The sequence below is a fragment of the Puntigrus tetrazona genome, chromosome 25 (assembly GCF_018831695.1).
Source record: "Puntigrus tetrazona isolate hp1 chromosome 25, ASM1883169v1, whole genome shotgun sequence".
NCBI lineage: Eukaryota > Metazoa > Chordata > Actinopteri > Cypriniformes > Cyprinidae > Puntigrus > Puntigrus tetrazona.
Window position 1 is genome coordinate 12,450,528 of NC_056723.1, and position 12,771 is coordinate 12,463,298.

Sequence of the window (12,771 nt, forward strand, 5' to 3'; positions counted from 1 at the left end):
TATCTGTTTCCTTTTGTCTCTCTCTGCGTTTTTTAATGCATCTGCTCACCCTCTCTCTAAGCCTTTATTTTTCTCTCCTTCTCTCCGTTTCTTTGAGGCTTGGTTTGGGTCTAATGGCCGTGCGGAGGGAGTGAGAATGATGTCATGGTTTTCTTAAAATTTTTTTCCTACCTTTTTTAGTCATAGAAACTGCTGAGGGTGGGGCATGCTAACACACACACACACACACACACACACACACACACACACACTAGTTTTTAACATCCCCCTCATTTTTGACCATCTTTAGCCCAACTAGGCATACAACTGCTAACGCCTCATAAATGAAGATGTGAGATATCAGATGTGCCTCGTCCACAAGCATCACTGAAATAACGGCTTGCTGTGGAAAAAGGCCAGTTTTAAGTTTTAAGTTTGCTTAGTCAGAGCACTTGGCTGGAGCTGTAGGAACGCCTCTTGAGTTTAAGACGAAGGCAGTGACACAGTAAAGGCCCATAGGAAAATGTCAAACACTTCATTGTGTTTTTAGTGATTTTTTTTTGTTTTGAAAGATTCTTTATTTTTCTTCCTACAACGTCCTTAAGATGTTATATATTTTAGCTTTTCCATTTAATGACGTCTGTTTTGCAGAAGTTGCGCACTTCACGTGTAAATAGCAAGCGTAGTGGATGAGAGAAAATGGAATAACATTACATGAATTGATAAAAAATTTTGGTCAACATTTGGTTGGGATTCAGTTTTACATGCATTTTTAGTCTTATGAAAAAAACCTGTATGTTTTAAAATCTTTAAAACAAACGTGCCATGTTTTAAAACTGTGACTGTTTTCTACAGAAACAGCCATCTTAAGTATTTTATAGGGGAAATGTTTCATAATTTTGTTTATATAAAATCAATAATTCAAAGTGTGAATTTTTGACCCTGGCGAGATACCAGTATTTGAAAATCTGAAGTTGCGTAGAAATCTACGTTTTAAGAAAAATGCCTTTTAGAATGCATTTAAAGTTGTCCGAAGTCTTTAGCAATGGGTATTATTCATCAAAAATGAAGTTTTGATATATCTGTGGTAGGAAATTTGCTAAATATCTTCATGGAACGTGAACTTTTTTTGGTCCAGAGTCCCGTTTGTGAAAATCTGTGCATTAAATTCTCTCTCAAAAAGTGCAGTTTCATGAGGTTTAATGTCAATCCTGTTCTGAATGAGCAGTTTATAATCCAGCATGGATTAAAATAGTCTGATGTAGCCTGTGGTTTAAAAAGTCAGCTGTTCATTTTGCTTTGTAACGTCATCTTTATCTTGAATTTTTTTTTAGGAGTATAAATGCACAAACATGCCCACAGATTTTTTGATCGACTGTTTTCCATATATAATTATGCCCATCTAAAACGCACTGACTGGGTGGATGTTTTTAGTGTACCGAACACACACGCACACACACACACGCACACACAGAGTAAACACAGCCATGGTGGGGGAATAAAGGTGCTTTTGTCCAGTGGGGGGCTGGGCCATCTGGAGCACTCATGAATGTCCGCTTTAGTCGGCTCAGACATCGCGCCTCCCTGCGTACTTTCACAGCTCTGCTAGAAGAGGACGGAGGCATGGGTGGGGTCCGGATTGGGCGGATGGAGACAGGGTGGGGCTTTCTCGCAGCCAGTGAGATCACTGGAACACTGTGTGTGTGCGTGTGTGTGTGTGTGTGTGTGCGTGTTTTCTGCCCAAAGCAGGCATGTAGTATTTGGACGGCACTGGCTAGGCACTCAAACACCTTCGTTCTGAGAGCGCCAGGCAAACTCTGATCTGCTGGCTTCAGAAACGGGGCTTATTCCAGAGCGGCTGGAGTTTGTATGGTTCTGCTGCTCTTTGGGTCGGTAGTGTATTTGAGCAGGGTTCCGCTGAAGAGCTTGAGAAAGCACGTCCTAACTGTGTGTCTCTGTTTGTCTCTCACAGTCGTCTGGAGGTGCGGTGGAGAATGACCCGCTCGGGGCTCTTCCTCCAGGCTGGGGTAAGTCCTGCTTCATCCTTTCTCATCAGCTCAGGTTAGGTCACCGTGACCTTTAGTAGCTGATAGTGGCCTGCAAACGGGGAGGCCAAAGCTGGCCTGAACATTCATGTTTCAACACTTTACATCAGCAGATGGTATTAGAAATATTATAGCTGTCTTTGGTTGATCTCTAAAATAATGCAACACTAACCATGTAAACAGTAAGAATGTAGGAAAAAGAATATAAGACAAAAGATGAAAATACATTTGCAACCATTTATTTTGCATTTATTTAGTCAGCAGCAAAATAAACCATAACAGGGTGATCAGAACCTTAAAGTGAAGCGTTCTGTCTGCTCTTTATCCCAGTTATTAAAAGCATAGTCAAAAGCATTGTCAACTTTTTAAAACCACAACTTTTTAGATGCCTAAAATGAAAACCATGTGTGTTTCTGTATAAAAAGAAAACAAAATGTTGTCTTTTTTGAGGAGTTCAGTACGTAGATGTAACATTGCGAAACGGAGCTGGGAAATCTCTGTGATGGGAGGGTAAAAAAAAAAAAAAGGGCGAAGGGGTTGTCAGAAAAAGAGAGTGTTGTGTGAGCCGTTATGTGAAGGCTACTGTGCGCTCCACAAACGACTCTTAATGAAAACAAGATGTTAGTCGAGGAGCGAATGAGGGGGTTCTTACGTCTTTCTCTGGAAAAGCTATTGGCTAACAGACTTCCTCTTTTCTTTTTCAGTCTTTGAATTGTCAAGTTTTCATTCTGTCTGTTAAACCCAATTTTAAATTTTAAAAAAGGTGAAATGGGAGATGGTGTGCTTGGTGAGATGCCCCACTGACTCGTCAGTTTTCAGTCAGCGTTGTCAGATTTGACACGTTTGTACCGTCAGCCTATACTGAGAGAGAGACAAAAAAAATATTTTTAATAGTATTTTAAATGTTAGTCACCCAGTCCGAGGAAGAAAAATATGAATAAGCAGTTAAATCGAGAAAAGCGCATATTAAATTAGTTAAAATGCAGACAATGTAAACATTATACAGTCAAACCAAAAAGGATTCACACTGTAGACTTATTTTTTACTAGAGGGTGCAGGACGCTATAGTTAATTCATGTAAGTGGAGATAGCAGATAAAAGAAACTGACATTTTATACCCAAATATTCTTCAGTGAAACTGATGAACATCATTCAGACGTTTTGACCTGATCATGTTTTGCTTAAATGTTTTTTCTTTAATTGCTAATTGCCCTTTTTACACCATAGATTGAACTAAATGAAACAGACAATCATTCAACCCAATGCATTGCATACCTCTCTGTCAAAGTTATCTGACATTATCAAGATGAATTTGTTCTGACGCAGTTCAACTCTTATTGCTTGTCATATTTTATTATCGTTCTCTATAGCAAATAAACTTTGATTATGTGAGCAATAATGTCCGAATAGATATCTGAATACATTTCGGTTTTACTGTATGTGTTGTAATGAGTTAATAACGACAGCGATTGAACAGCATTTATATCTTACATTTGGGCTTTGAATAAACAATATATGGTATAGTTTTCATTTGTTTAAATTAGTCGGCTACATTTGTTAAAACTAAATAACACCAAACGTAATTTCTACACCACTTCTAAATTCAGAAGTTATATATCTTAACAGTAGTTAATGCATTCTGAACTAACAACTCTATTTTATAAACAGTTTAACAAAGGTTAATAAATTGTGTTACCCTGTTTAGCTGAAAACATTACTAAATGTTATTTCTTTCCTACAGAGAAACGTCAGGACAACGGAAGAGTGTACTATGTCAATCACAACACACGAACCACGCAGTGGGAGGACCCTCGAACCCAAGGGTAATCATGTCCTCCAGTCACATGACCCATACGGTCCATAGCAGATGATTATTGTGTGTTGTCTTTAAACATCAATTTTCCAATATTATCCAAAGCTGCTCACACTTGAGCTCCAGTCGATGTACACTTTTGAAAATATAGCTAGCAACAATACTAATTAATAATCAAAAAGATTACTGAGAACCTTAAAGCTACGTGCAGTACATGACTCAAGCCAAGCAGTGATGTTTCTCGGACGTTTAATTATATTTTCAGCTGGCGCTGCGTAATGTCATTTCACATAATGTTCCAAAAATAGCTGCAGTGCAACTTTACAGAAAAGCGTGTGGGAGCTGGCTAAAATTGGCAGCTTTAATCTGATTGGCTGATGGGCCTCTAGTCTCAATATGTGTTTTCACTGCCCACTTAGAGACCAGGTCCTGTCAAAATAAGCGCTTCTGGAGGAGTCTGTTCACTGGATATCCACAAGCATATGTCAGAAATTAATAGCTTTACACTCAGTCAGAGGGCCGTTTTCTAGTCACATCCAAAATAACAGTTCACATAATATATGTGTATATTTATTGTGTATATATATATATATATATGTGTACACTCACTATTATATTTAGAAAATATTTACATGTATTACACATAACCTACACAGTTTAAATACGAAAAAAACTAAATCAACAAACTAAAAATAAATGAGATATGGATGTTATCTTGAAAAAAGATTTGCATTTAGATTCAAAACGAAATGAATGAATAAAATCTGATTGCTGCCGCTGATCCGTGTATTGAGCGGTTCAGTTTTTAATTGTATTCTCTGTTCTCTAACTGAATAAAATGAATTATTGCTATAAAAAATCTTAACAACGGCGGGTGGGCAGTGTAACTTAAAACACAGACTATCGCAGCAAGCCTAACGCCTAGCTCTGTAAAACCGCTGGGAAAGCTGCGTTATTTTTAAGGTCAACCAGAATGAATGCCACACACTCATCCACTGAAGCTGCAGAACATTCTTCGTTTGCTCATTTTTCCTTTTTTTACATCGTTCATTTGTTCATTGCGTTTTGGGTGTTTCTGAAGCGCGTCATGATATGTAGTGTTGAGCGTCCAGCAGGGTGCGCTGCTCTCACTGCCCTCCTCCGTTCGCAGGATGATCCAGGAGCCGCCCCTGCCGCCCGGCTGGGAGATGAAGTACACGGCAGAGGGTGTGCGATACTTTGTGGACCACAATTCTCGCACCACCACCTTTAAAGACCCCCGGCCAGGCTTTGAGTCAGGGTAAAGATCACGCACTCCGTAGCTCTGATTGAATGTGAAGGGAGGAGACCGTATGGGAACAGGTTCACCACAGCTCTCCTGTTTGTGGAAGGTTCAGACCCACTTACGTAGGCTTTGCGGTATCTAGACAGCACATGGTCGATGCAGCGTAGCTGTATGACTTATTATATATGTAAACTACACATACTCTGCTGATCGCTATTCCCAGTTTGGACTAATTACGATTTTACATGTTTTTTTTGATCTTACGCACACCACGACTGCATTTATTTGATCAAATGTAATGCAATATTGTGAAATATTATTACAGTTTAAGAGAACTGGGTTCTTTACTCCAGTCTTCGGTGTTTTTTGCTGTTTGCGGTTAGGAAAAAAGCAAGGAAATGAATGCATGCGCAATGCAATTATGCATTTAATTAATTGAAAGCGACAATAAAGACGTATAATGTTACAAAATGTTTCCATATAAAGTAAATACTTTTCACAAAAATAGTAGCACAACAAAAAATCCTGATCATTTACAAATTATTAGGAGCAAATCATCATATTAGAAAGATTTCCGAAGGGATCATGTGCGCAGACCACTTAGTTTGGCCATTACTGCAATAAATTATATTTAAAAATTTTGAATTGTAATAATATTTCACAATGCAATCCTAACAATTCCCGGCTTTTGACTGCTCATATATGATTTGTTTATACTTTCACAGATTATTAGTTTTTTTTTTTTCTCTCTGTTGTTTCTTTCATGCATCATTTTGTTGTTTTAGGTGTCTCATTCCTCAGAGTTTTCCTTTTTATAAAGCGAGATGCGCAGCTCAACACAAAATTGGGAAAAATACTAGCTTCTCAAAATGTTTTGTATTCTGTCCGTTTGTATTCCTTTTTTTTTAATATACAATTAAAAATATCACAGCGAAAAGGCCTCTAACACTAGCTTTTCTCAGCACCTGCATACCATTTGCTCTTGTCCATTGTCCTCATTTGGATAAAAGCGTCTGCTAAATTACTAAATGTAAGATGGCCTGTCTGAATTACTTTCCTTTCTCTGATCTGTGTCACTTTTACCCGTTTATGGAAGCAGTGACTTTATTCTGCTGCGTGCAAAGTGTGTTCGGTCTTCATTGCTCATGTGGGTTGCGTCTCAGGCGCCTCACTCGTGGAACAAATGACCTCTGAATGTTTTCCTCGTGCTCTGTTTGCTGTTTAGCTCCAGACAGGGAGGCTCTCCGGGAGCGTACGACCGCAGCTTCAGGTGGAAATATCACCAGTTCCGCTTCTTGTGTCACGTGAGTTGTTCAGACGGCCTTTGGGTTAGTGCAACATTTTTGCAATTTACCATCAGAAAGTTAAAGAATGGTCTGCCGTTTCTCCCCACGCAGTCCAACGCTCTCCCCAGTCATGTGAAGATCTCTGTGTCCCGACAGACTCTCTTCGAGGACTCATTTCAGCAGGTGAGAATAACAGCAAACCAAACTGGTCCCCAAATTATGGATGTCTTCACCGATAACTTAGTTGTCATTATAACTGTAGTTTTCATAATACTTTGAATCGAACAGGAATGTCCACACCGCAAATATACGATAACATCGCTGTGTTGTTTCACCTCAGATCATGAACATGAAGCCCTATGACCTCCGCCGGAGGCTCTACATCATCATGAGAGGAGAGGAGGGCCTGGACTATGGAGGAATAGCCAGGCAAGTTCAGTGTCGAGCTCCTGTGGCATCTTGCTGCGCGTCAGTGTTTCTGGTTTGGGGGCGGCTGTGGTGTACCTTTGCTCGTTGGTGTCTGGATCTCGTAGTTGTCTTCCTGTGTCTGTGTCTGTCTCCTGTGTCCTGTCAGTGGTTTTACCCTATGGTAGGTTACGTCATGCTGTTCTACCACAGGGTAGAACCACGGACCGGATGTCTGGAGGTGTCTGCGTCGACCAAACCACCCCCACCCCCAATCATCCTTTGCCCCTAAAGCTTCTGTCCAAACACCCCTGGGGTCAAAGGTCAGGGCTTGGGTTCTGTTGGACTGCTTATAATTGAATGTGTGTTTGTGCCGTCTTCATCTTCATCATGTTGCACTTGCACTGTTTTTTTTACAAACAAAATGAGCTGAAACTTCATTTTTGGTCTTCCTTTCATACTTCTTTAGTAGAAGCGAGTACTGTCCATCAAATAGTGTTTCATTTGTTTTTATTAACAGTTTTGATTAAAATTTGTATTCTACAAAATGTTCCCTTGCGACCTTGTACCACAAAACCAGTCATAAGGGTCAGTTTTTTAATAAATAAGCTTTCCACTAGGACAATATTTAAAAGTCTGGAATCTGACGGTGTCAAAAAATGTAGGTTTGAGAAAATTGCCTTTAAAAATTTTCCAAAAATGAAGTTTTGGACTATTTACGGTAGGAAATTTACAAAATATATTAATGGAATATAATCTTTAATAACTTTAATATCCTAATAATTTATCCTAAAGAAAAATACCTGTGCTACTTCTAACTGCTTTCGTGCTCCAGGGTCGCATTTGTGTGTTGTTTTTTTTTTTCTGTAAATTTGTTTTCATTTGATTTTGTTAGCACAGAGTGATTGTTCCTTTCGTTACAAAACTGAAACTGGTTAAAAAAAAATGTAGTTTGTAAACGTGCGGGCTAATTAATGAAGATGAAGTTAGAACGTAAACGATATATTTCTCGACGGGTATTTCCTGTTCCGTTGTTAACATGTCATGCGAGCTTTCCGTTATTTCCTATTACTCTCATAAGTAGTTGTCTTTTGTAAAGAAACGGGCTTCTGTCAGGCTTCAAACTATTAAGTGTTCCCTTTACTGTAGACATACGTTGAATACTTTTAATTCCTTATTTATACTGCTGAACATCATACTGATTTGTAAGTTTGTACCAAATACATTTTTGTGTAATGTGCCATTAATGTTTAAGGTAATGTATGGCCACCTTGCGATGTTACTAATGTTATGTTTTGTATCTCTGTCTGTAGGGAGTGGTTTTTCCTGCTATCCCATGAGGTGTTGAACCCCATGTACTGTCTGTTTGAGTACGCCGGTAAAAACAACTACTGTCTACAGATTAACCCTGCTTCTTCCATCAACCCTGACCACCTCACCTACTTCCGATTCATCGGCCGTTTCATTGCCATGGTGAGACCCTCTTAAGACTTATAGCTTCTCTCGGCATCAAACTAATCTGCACTCTTGTTTTCCGTACGTACGTCTGTGTGTGTGTGTGTGTGTGTGTGTGTGTGTGTGTGTGGTTGGGTGTGAACCTCATGACGCGAGAATGAAATCATTTCGTTTTGACTGGTCTTATAAAGTTTTGGGTGTAACGAATTACTTTTCTCCGAGCGAAGTAAAAGTAAATAAGGGTTTGGTCTTTTTTTTTTTTCTCTGTCGTTTAATTCCAGTTACTTCTTATTTAATTGAACGTGCAATGCAATAGTGCATTGAATCCAAAAAATTCAAATGCATGCTTTTTATGTACCCTTTTCACTTTAAATACTTTGGGACATAATAATAATAACGATAATAATAATAAAGTAACACTTCAATGTCTAATTATAACTATTCACTTATTGGTTATTAACATGACTATTACAGAAATATTAGCTGTGTGTTCTAAATCCTGCAGAAAAGCACTTGAATGATGTTAGTCTGAGATGAGAGTCAGCAATTTTGTGTTATTTGGAATTTCTTAATATAACACACATTTAAGCTTTTAAATCTAATGTTTACAAAGGAAGTTTTTGGGGATGTCCATTTCATGTGAAAATTACACTGAATTGACTCATATACTTATAAATTTTCCATGATTTTGACATTACCGTCATGTGATGAGATAGTTTAGCATCAGCGTCCAAATAAAAGATACATATGTCCAGTTCCAGTCAGAAAACACAAATTACTCAACGTAATGAAGCACATCTAAGATAATGTTATGGTTTCGTGACATAACTGCTATTGCAGCCATTTGTGTTATCGTGACCAACTTTTAAAATAGGTTCCAACGGCTCACCAGAATCGCACCATTGACTCTTGAATCTGGGCTTGATGCAATGCAACCGCATTTAAAAAGACATAAATGCTTTTAAAAAAACAGCCAACAGTTCACCCTCCATCCGTGATGTCGTACTGTATTTGGAGCACTGAAAATGCTGCAATAAAAAAGTTTGGTCTACATCGATGAATCCTTGGCTGATGCATTGATGGACTTTGTCATGTAGAAAAGACTGGAAAAGACGTGAATGTATTGTACGTTTTATGACCTTTGACCTGTGATCGGCTCCCTGCAGGCACTGTATCATGGCAAGTTCATTGACACGGGCTTCACCCTGCCCTTCTACAAGCGCATGCTTAACAAGAAGCCCACCCTAAAAGACCTGGAGTCTATCGACCCCGAGTTTTACAACTCCATCATGTGGGTCAAGTGAGTATCCAGACTGCGAGCCTGCACTTTACCGACATCCGCTGAAACGAACAACACGCCGATGCTGCTGTGTGTTCACAGAGAGAACGATCTGGAGGAGTGCGGTGTGGAGCTGTACTTCGCTCAGGACATGGAGATTTTGGGCAAGGTGACAACGCACCAGCTGAAGAACGATGGAGAAAATGAACTGGTCACGCAGGAAAACAAGGAGGAGTACATTAGGTACAGCTGCTCTTGTTCTTAGATGATAACTAGTATCACCGGTCAACAAGTGGTGTGTTTTTAATGTTGTAATACTTATCTAGTTCCAGTTTAATATGCAACTCCAGTATAGGAGTCTTTTTTTTTTTTGGATACTACACACGTTTAACTGCCTTTATTCAATTTTAAAGGTGCCGTGGTTTTACTGGGATGCCTCCGTTTTATATTTTACTGTTCTCTGATTTTACTGTTCTCTTTTATATGTAAAAAAAGTCAAGGTAGTTCTGGTTTCTCAGTTCATGGTTACTTTGAAATGTATTGTTCTCCAAGACAGTGATTTTAAACTGGTTTTTTTCTGCAGTCTTCTCACTGACTGGCGCTTCACACGTGGGGTGGAGGAGCAAACCAAAGCCTTCCTGGATGGGTTCAATGAAGTTGTGCCTCTGGAGTGGTTGCGTTATTTTGATGAGAAAGAGCTGGAGGTGGGCGTTTTAGCGTTTTTAGTAAAGACTTGACGTAAAGTGCAATAACTCTGGTTTCGGGCTTGTTTTAGATACACTGGCGTTATCTTTAGGAGGTTCACAGGTTGATGGTGTGTCATTTGTTTCTTGTTGCAGCTCATGTTGTGCGGGATGCAGGAAATCGATCTAAACGACTGGCAGAAGAACACCATCTATCGCCATTATACCAAAAACAGCAAGCAGATCCACTGGTTTTGGCAGGTAGTTCATCTTCAGCGTCAGCTGTTTCGATGTAGTTCTGCCTCACTCTTTTTATAATATACTATATATTTCATTGTGTGTCGCGCAGGTCGTAAAGGAAATGGACAATGAAAAGAGAATTCGCCTCCTGCAGTTTGTCACAGGAACTTGTCGCTTGCCGGTTGGAGGCTTTGCAGAACTGATAGGTATATAGTTACATATAGTTATAATATCAGTTATAAAGTACCATAAAGACAGCAGATCCATGTGCGATACAGTACGGTACGAAATCAGTGCACGGTGTCTATTTTATATCGATAAAGTTTTCTTTATTCATCAAATTTCTTTCGATGATTTTGTTGTTTAGGAAGTAACGGGCCACAAAAGTTCTGCATAGACAAAGTCGGGAAGGAAACCTGGCTGCCTAGAAGTCACACCTGGTGAGGCTCTGATTCCCAAAGACGGCGCAAAATAATTGTTTTTTTACAAAAGCGCGTTTGTGCTCATTCGTCTCTCCCGCCTTACAATTTCAGCTTTAATCGTCTGGACCTGCCGCCCTATAAGAACCTGGAGCAGCTCCGAGAAAAACTTCTGTTCGCTATCGAGGAAACGGAGGGATTCGGACAAGAGTGACGAGGCTGATTACGTCTCAGAAAGGAAGGGACAGGACCAGCAAAATAACTTTCGAATAGGCCATTAATGTGGACTGAATGAACAAATCGGTAATTAGACTAGCAGCAGATTTACGATTAAAACACTAGTTCACCTAAAAATGGAAACTCACTCATTTATTCACCCACGCGTCATTCCAGACCGAGGCTCTGTTATTTTTCTGTGCAACACAATGCATTTTTTTTTTAAAAAAGGGATGCAGAAAGATTCGTCACGCTTGTCTTCCACTGAGTAAATAACAGCATGCTGGTATGTAATGACATGAGGATGAGAAGAAATAGAAAGAAAAAACAAACGCTTAATTTTTGGGTTAACTGTAGAGCTGAGACACTGACGGACCAGCAGCAGATATGAATGTAATATTTCATTTGGTAAATACAGGGGATGATTATTTCACCTTACATTTCTTATTCAGAGAAAACAATGCAAATCAACACAAATAATGCCATTAACCAGATTTGTAAATCAAATCAAAACGAATTGCCTGAATCAAAATATAATCCATCCCGATTTTCCAGTGTAAGGTGAATTTCTCAAACTCCCCGCTTGTAACGCAGCATCCAGTACAGAAATATTACTACTACTACTACTACTACTACTACTAAAATAAAGTGCAGCACGTCTTCAGTCGCGGAGGTCATGGGCTGCAGCACAGTGCGTTTACATGGACCAGAAGACCACTGAGAGGACAGAGAAAATAATAGTTTTAAAGAGACTGAACGGACGCGATTTCGATATTTTGTGACATGCCATGCAAACACTGTATATAGTTGAAATAAAAATCCAGTCATGGACTGTAAACACATAGTCTGTGGATGATTTTAAATATTAAAAAAAGCTTTAAAATCTTGTGTTCAGTTTGTTTGGTATTTATACGCTGTCGGCTTTTGTCATTATTACCATTTGAGCAACTATTTTTTTTTTTTACAAGTTCTAATGGAAATGATACGAGAGCACATTTGACAGTTTGAACATATGACATTTGGTGCATTTAAAGTAGTAATGACAACATTATTAGTGTGATTTGAGTAATAAATAGACACATAGACATACTTGACTTATTTAGTTTTAAATATACGCATTAAGGAAATGTTAGATGCATTACATTTGCATTATACCAACGTTAATTTGAATTTGGGCAATGCCTTTACCTTTGTTATGTGAATGAATCAGTCCTTCAGTATCAGTATCGCAATATTTTTTTATTTAGTAAACACAAACAACTATATAGCATTGTGGAAATTAATGGGTAAATAAGTAACCGCTTTCCATTCAACTCGATGTTGAACTGTGAATATAGCTCTTTATCTTCAATATAACTATTTTACAGAAACGAGCCTGTGGATATTTAAATACGTATATGGCAATGATTAAAAGTGCCGACAGAAACAATATAAATATAGCCATAACTTAACAGAACATAACTTAATTCATTACAAAGTGAAAATTCTGTACTTCACATGTGTGAAATTAGATGAATAGTAATAAATTAGTTTTACTTAAAAAATAATTACAATAACAACTATGCTTATACAAAATTAAAGCATTAGCTAACAATGTTTATTCAATATATTAATAATTAATAGTCGTGAGAAACAAAATCTTTTTTTCCCAGAATTCTAATGTTTTTGTATGAGAACAAATGCTGTC

At 38.5% G+C, this 12,771-nt stretch overlaps 1 protein-coding gene across 4 annotated transcripts in view; it reads left to right on the forward strand.

The window, feature by feature from the left end:
- The window catches only part of wwp2 (WW domain containing E3 ubiquitin protein ligase 2), a 35,194-nt gene extending 23,227 nt beyond the window's left edge, over positions 1–11,967 (forward strand). For 2 of the 4 annotated variants that reach the window (XM_043227742.1, XM_043227743.1), the window contains exons 11-24: positions 1,952–2,006; positions 3,766–3,847; positions 4,988–5,116; positions 6,327–6,405; positions 6,499–6,570; positions 6,728–6,816; positions 8,106–8,265; positions 9,414–9,547; positions 9,629–9,769; positions 10,110–10,230; positions 10,366–10,470; positions 10,559–10,655; positions 10,817–10,889; positions 10,983–11,967. In XM_043227742.1, coding sequence (XP_043083677.1) covers positions 1,952–2,006; positions 3,766–3,847; positions 4,988–5,116; positions 6,327–6,405; positions 6,499–6,570; positions 6,728–6,816; positions 8,106–8,265; positions 9,414–9,547; positions 9,629–9,769; positions 10,110–10,230; positions 10,366–10,470; positions 10,559–10,655; positions 10,817–10,889; positions 10,983–11,082 — 1,437 coding nt within the window. In that variant the 3' untranslated portion in view covers positions 11,083–11,967. Of the gene's footprint in view, positions 1–1,795; positions 1,869–1,951; positions 2,007–3,765; positions 3,848–4,987; positions 5,117–6,326; positions 6,406–6,498; positions 6,571–6,727; positions 6,817–8,105; positions 8,266–9,413; positions 9,548–9,628; positions 9,770–10,109; positions 10,231–10,365; positions 10,471–10,558; positions 10,656–10,816; positions 10,890–10,982 lie in introns of those variants that run through there. The other 2 variants (XM_043227745.1, XM_043227744.1) reach the window with 2 other exon arrangements.
- The last annotated feature ends 804 nt before the right edge of the window (positions 11,968–12,771 follow it).